The sequence below is a fragment of the Malurus melanocephalus genome, unplaced genomic scaffold (genome assembly GCF_030028575.1).
Source record: "Malurus melanocephalus ecotype Western Australia unplaced genomic scaffold, MMel_1.1 scaffold_5, whole genome shotgun sequence".
In the NCBI taxonomy this organism is placed as follows: Eukaryota; Metazoa; Chordata; class Aves; order Passeriformes; family Maluridae; genus Malurus; species Malurus melanocephalus.
The window spans coordinates 6,922,126-6,928,125 of record NW_026623237.1 but is presented as its reverse complement, the minus strand read 5'-3'; the positions used below and the strand labels follow the sequence as shown (position 1 = coordinate 6,928,125).

At 35.8% G+C, this 6,000-nt stretch overlaps 1 protein-coding gene across 1 annotated transcript in view; it reads right to left on the bottom strand.

The window, feature by feature from the left end:
• Positions 1–384: 384 nt before the first annotated feature.
• Positions 385–6,000, bottom strand: part of PPP1CB (protein phosphatase 1 catalytic subunit beta) — a 29,520-nt gene continuing 23,904 nt past the window's right edge. The window contains exons 6-8 of the mRNA XM_057371248.1: positions 4,984–5,135; positions 3,352–3,486; positions 385–2,734 (exon numbers count right to left, since the gene is read on the bottom strand). Of these exons, the coding sequence (XP_057227231.1) occupies positions 2,630–2,734; positions 3,352–3,486; positions 4,984–5,135 (392 nt within the window). The 3' untranslated portion in view covers positions 385–2,629. The remainder of the gene's footprint in view (positions 2,735–3,351; positions 3,487–4,983; positions 5,136–6,000) is intronic.

Here is a 6,000-nt window from a genome sequence, read left to right as displayed (position 1 = left end):
AGCCATTAGACCACTAGTAATTTCCATGGAAGAAAGTTAATTTTACCTGAGTAGAATTAGATTCAGGTTATCTTTTCTACCTCTTCCAAAATGGACAATATTAAAAATGGAGATCTATACTAAAGTAAGCTGAAGTAGYGAGTTCTGTTATGTATCAGACTTGCTTTTAATATGGAATATCAGTAATATCTGTAAGGTAAGATTATTACATCATGTGTTTTCTGCCATATAGGATGAGAGAGATGTTAGTAGATATCCCAACTCTCCAGAAATCAAATTAAAATAATTTCCAAATGACTGCTGCTATATAAAAATAGCAATACTTCAGAATAACAGCACCAGATGTGGCCTACTAGTGCCATAAAATAAACTAAAAATCTCCTATTTCTTTAGGACACAGAAGAAGGCCCGAAGACTTTATTTTTCTTTTGACATAGCATCTGTAACACAAGCGAGCATGTTAGGTACTCACATAACACACAGCTTTACACCTGGACATTTCATGATACAGAAGACATTGTTCCAGAAACTAAAGAAAAAATGGAAAAGTGTTAATCCAGATGTTTGGTAACACAGAGGCTGGCACTTGGTAAAACCCAGCATTTTCAAAACTTGCAAAAGTAAACCTCAAGTAAGCAATGACTTAGAGCAGGAAGTTACCATGTCAAGGCTTACAGATTAGATTTCATTAATTACCTTGTCACAAACTGCAGTTACTCTCACACAGCTCTCATCACTGACTTTCAAGAACAAGTGTCTTTGAACAACATCAAAAGAAATCTACTTTGACATTTTATTCTAAGCATTGAAATTGGTGTTTGCTTCAAGTGGGGAAAAATAAACCATTGTTCAAAACCATAGACCAACCCAGTATAAATCAATAACAGACATATATCGTAAGTTTTCCTTTTTTTTTTAAAACAACCAACTCCACACTTTTTGAGTAACAGTGAGGTATGTTAAAATAACCAGTCAGACTTCATTCAAATGAATTAGACAACTTTTACTAAATGAAAAAACCTACATTTAAAATATGCATTTAAAACAAAATGGAATTAGAAAAGAGACTTAAATCCATTTTAAAGAACTTGCTCACTGTGTCAGAAATCAATATATCTCTTGCATTATATAATGTGCCAGTTCATAAAACGTAAGTTACTAGAATCCTCAATTTAACATTTTCAAAGACAATACTGAAGTCAAGAGTTTTACATCTACTGATGCACATTTAGAATGGTATAAATCTGCAGCCTTCCCCCAAAGAATCTCATGAATTTGACARTATTCAGTAAAAGCTTTTGTAGTTGTGTCCAATAAGTACTGCATCCTAAAGCAGCAGAAATCTGTGCCTTTCATTTATCCTACTATATATGTTTTATCTTCTCTATATCTTGCCATTTGCCAATGTTAACTCTTTTAATAAAGGAGAGAACTGAAAAGAAATACTGTGTAACTCTTGATCACGTACAGAAATTATTGCTACTATAGTACACTACAAAGCAGAAGTCTATACAATAGTATATGAAATTTGATCATGAAAATCCAAATGATAGAATCTTTAGTGATGTAAGCCTTACTATAAAGTTGGACATTCCTGTATAATTTTCTGCTCACCACCCATCATCTAGCCTATCGCCTGTTGATGAACATCCATTTAAACACTCCCTCTCATAAAAAAGAATGTCAGCTTTCAAAGGCTTAGCAAATAAGGATCTTCATGTTTTGTGGAACTATGTAAGATGAATTTTGATGCAGGTAGGAAGTTACCTGGAAGCTAAGCATGCCAAAGGTGTTTCATGCTAATAAAACTAAAGCCAAGGTACCACTTAATCAAGTTACCAACTAATAGGCAATACCATTTTTGTCCTATCTAAGTTAAATGAAGTGCCATCGCACAGTGTAACGTCAATAATTTAAAATAGTGTAGTGCACAAATTCATCGTGTGGCAGTTTAAATTAAAAGGTCAGGACAGGTTTTTGTCTTGATGTATGTTGGCTGTCAAGCTGTCTAGTCTGGGCATTTGGTACTCAGTTTGCCTTTTAATCACTACTGTACTATAAACTTTCCATTATAATGGGGCACACTGCATTATGATGAAAAACCAGGGGATTAGGGGAAGGATAAGAGATCAATGGCTGTTCTAAAAAGCCCCTTCCTCATATCAATTTTAAAGAGCCAGGAAATAAGACTAGATACCATATTCCGCATCATTCTAGCTACAAAATAACCAAAGTAAAAGCAATCAAGCAACAGTAAGACCACATTACACAAATGGAACATCATGCTCTCATCTGGTTTAACTATTACACCAAGTTTAAACTGGGATGTTGGTCAACTTTAAAAACCGTGGTAAATGTGAATATGTAGTTGCAGTAGTTTTTTCCTAATTTTTCCTCTCTATGCTGGATATTAGAACTTGGAGCTATACTTGTTACAATACAGTGTCGCACATCTTTCTACTAGAAAAAATTAATAAAGATCCTTTACCCGTCTCTTTAAGTTAAACGTGTGACATCATAAAGGGTGTCAAATGGCTGGATGGTTTTACAGTGCACACTTATTATATACTGTAATATGGAGTTTTGTCCTTGACAGATCTGATGGTGTTTTCTACATTATTTCCTTTCTTCACCTCTTCTTCGGTGGATTAGCTGTGCGAGGTGGAGTGACTGGACGCCCAGAATTCAGTCCACCATACTGGTACTTGGCTTTCTTTTCAGATGGTTTCAATATCTTAGAGAAAATAAAGAAGGTCCTTTGAGTCAGCAACAAATAAGAACATTTCAAATACTGTTAAGCCCACATGAAACCTTGTCCAGCTGAACAAGAGGGGTGAGGAGGAAATCACATCACAATCCTACAAATTTTTTAGTTCTACAGGCAATAATGATACTAAATCCTTCCAGTTCTATCACTATATTAAGGTGATTAAGGTGGGAAGGGGAAAGAAAAGTGGCTGAAAACAGATCCAAGAAAGAATAGKGACTAAAATCTGACCAAAGCAGCCATACTATAACAGTCCCTTTAGTCTGTTAATTTACAAAATWGTGTACTCCAATCACTAGGCATGGCTAAGAAAAAAAAAAATCACCCAATTAGACTTTGAAATGAGCATTTGAATTGAAGGAATAGCTTAATATGCAGTAGTCTGGACAACATCACATTCCAGTTTYCTGGGGAACAGTTGGTTTGCAGTTCCAGTTGTTCACAAATGCCAGCCTCCTGCGCAGACCCTTCTGTAGCCCACAAATATTGCTCTAGGCTAACCATAAGCACGTCAACAAGCACACTAACTTGGTCCATTACAGCCCAACATCGACAGCCATATTTAATGCACAAATATACCATACCTGAAAGGAACACATCAGAGTTTCATCCACACTCATCATGCCCCCTGCATTGTCAAACTCTCCACAATAATTTGGAGCTGAGAACAGGGTGACCAACTGCCGTTTAGCAAAGAATTCATATCCATCTTCAACCACCTGTCAACACCAGAGAAATCAATATGGCTTACATAAGAAAATAAATTTTGAAGAAAAAGTATCTTAAGGCAAACTGGACCTTATATGAGAAAGATGAAAGAACTCATCAAAAAGCTATTTTTTGTCTTGCCTTTCAGAAAGGACAATTCACTCATTTTGTCTTAGCTGACACTGAATGCCAGGCCAGGTAGCATACCCCAGGTCTGACAGTTCACATATTAAATACAAATCAGCTTGACTGTTCAGTACTTTCATAGCCAAAGTCCAATAATGCACTGCCAGCATAAAGATTCTCAGCATTTTTTTGTTTTAGACACAGAGTGTGGATGTTAGACCTAATTAATTTGGAGCACACCAGGTCTGGATAAGACCTTCACTGCAACCTGTAACAATTAAGTTTTAAATACATTGGTGGTGACTACACACACCTCAAGTGTAGGTGACTTCAGAGCATCGMAATAATTTTTAAAAAGTGATTCTGCCTTATCTTGTCTAAGAATATAAGGCTCCTTTAAAATCCTGCCAGTAGTATCATGCATCAGCTAAGGATGTTCCCTCTTTCCYAAAATAAAAGCTTCAAGTTACAATGTAATAAGACTAGTGCACCCAACTGCTTACTTTGGTGTAATCATGATGGTATTTAAGATGTCATACTTCGTTATAAAAGAAGAAAATCAACTATATCAACATAGGAAATTGGCAACCATCTTGATCAGCAGTTAAAAAAATCCAGTGCTAATGTTTTAGCACTGAAATAATAAGAAGAAATATTTAAGTGCTCAAATTGTGTACCCAAGCCTAACACTGACACAGAATGAAGAGCCTATTTTTGTTTCAGAGCAGGAGAGAGCTTTTAAAATTGACTGAATAATGAAACTGAAATGTTATACAGGAAATTGAAACCTCATGTCCACCTAACTAGGACTATTGCTTAAAGTAACTTAATAAAAAAGTGTACTGAAGTTGACAATGCACATTCAGCCTGAAATGCACAGAAAGCAAAACAATCTATGCCAAAGTACTCTAGATACCTGAACAAAAATATAGGCTACAGTGAAAAGCTTTTATGTACAGACTTGTTTCTAGAGATAGTCAAAATGCATTTAATATTTCARTGAAGCAGAGCAGAGGTAGTTTAAGCCAGAACTATCAAGGAAATGTCTACTACTGAAATTGAAGAACTTAAACTTCACCATAAATCTCAAATTCAAGTCACTCTGCCACTTTRAACCTGGAGACTTTACCTCTGATGTTCACATACATCAGTCTAACATTTAACAGACAGTACAAAAGGAAGAGACCAGTGGAGAAATCYAGTGTTGTTATTCTACTTCACTGACATTAGTTCAACATGAGACAACAGAATAACCCAGCCTTCACTGGCCTTATTAGAAACACTTTTTWCTCTAGAAATAACAGCGCAAATCAAGTTTCAAATCTATACTACTAATAAAARCCAGGAGAGGTTTGAAGAAGCAATAGCAGCAAAATTCATACCTGATGGGCTCGACAGATCAAATCCAGATCATGACGATTCAGAAATTTACTGACCACATCAGCACCAAAAGTGAAAGAGACCCCACGATCATTTTCACCCCAACCTTGTACATCTTTGTCTGGGTCAGACCACAGCAGGTCACAGAGCAAACCTTTGAAGATAATACAAGTGAAAATGCCAATCTCAGAAGATATAATTTTATGATGTGAAACAGTCCTACTGTAATTACCAGAGCAATTCTCCTAAAGAAAATAAGCCTTAGCAATAAATGTAGCAATATTTAAACTGCAACTCRTACAAAAGGTACGGTCTGTGCAAATCTGGAGATTGTTTTCACCCTCACCATTGTAAACATCATGAGATGGAAAAAGAGGCAAATAGTTCCCTGAAATATTTTTTACTGTAATATTCAGTGTGTACAGTGAGCATTTGAGGAGTTTAAAAACACCAAAGTGCATATATATTAAAAGACAACCATCAGTTTCACAGCTCACCGAGAAAGCTTAGTCTAAAAGCTGCAGTAAATCTAAAAATCCTATGCCAGGCCAGTTATAAACGCAGTGCTAAATTTGTACTGTAAGTTTCTGAATATGGAACAGCTTTGATTCTTACCTTTCCTACCATTCATGAAATACCTGAGGCGACTAAATCGTAACATAGCAAAACTCTGATATATTGTTTCAGGTAGCACTGTCAGTTTGCTTGCACCCCTGCTGCCTTTTTCAAAAAGCCTCATGACAGCCAGTCTGGAATCTAAACTAGAACAATAAGCCTCTCTGGCATTTTAGCGCTGGTCAAGATCTTTTTTTTTTTTTTGCTGCCAACAAAAGGTCAGCTAACTCTGGAGTTAACACTGGGTATTTAAAAAGATTTCTCTAGATCAACTGCAATGATTCTATATATATAGAACTTTCCATGAATTTTCACATGAGAAACAAACAGGTCAAACTACAACACAAATCCCAAAACATGTGAAAGGCATTTCATAGCTTTCCATGAAATTGTACTTTCTTTAC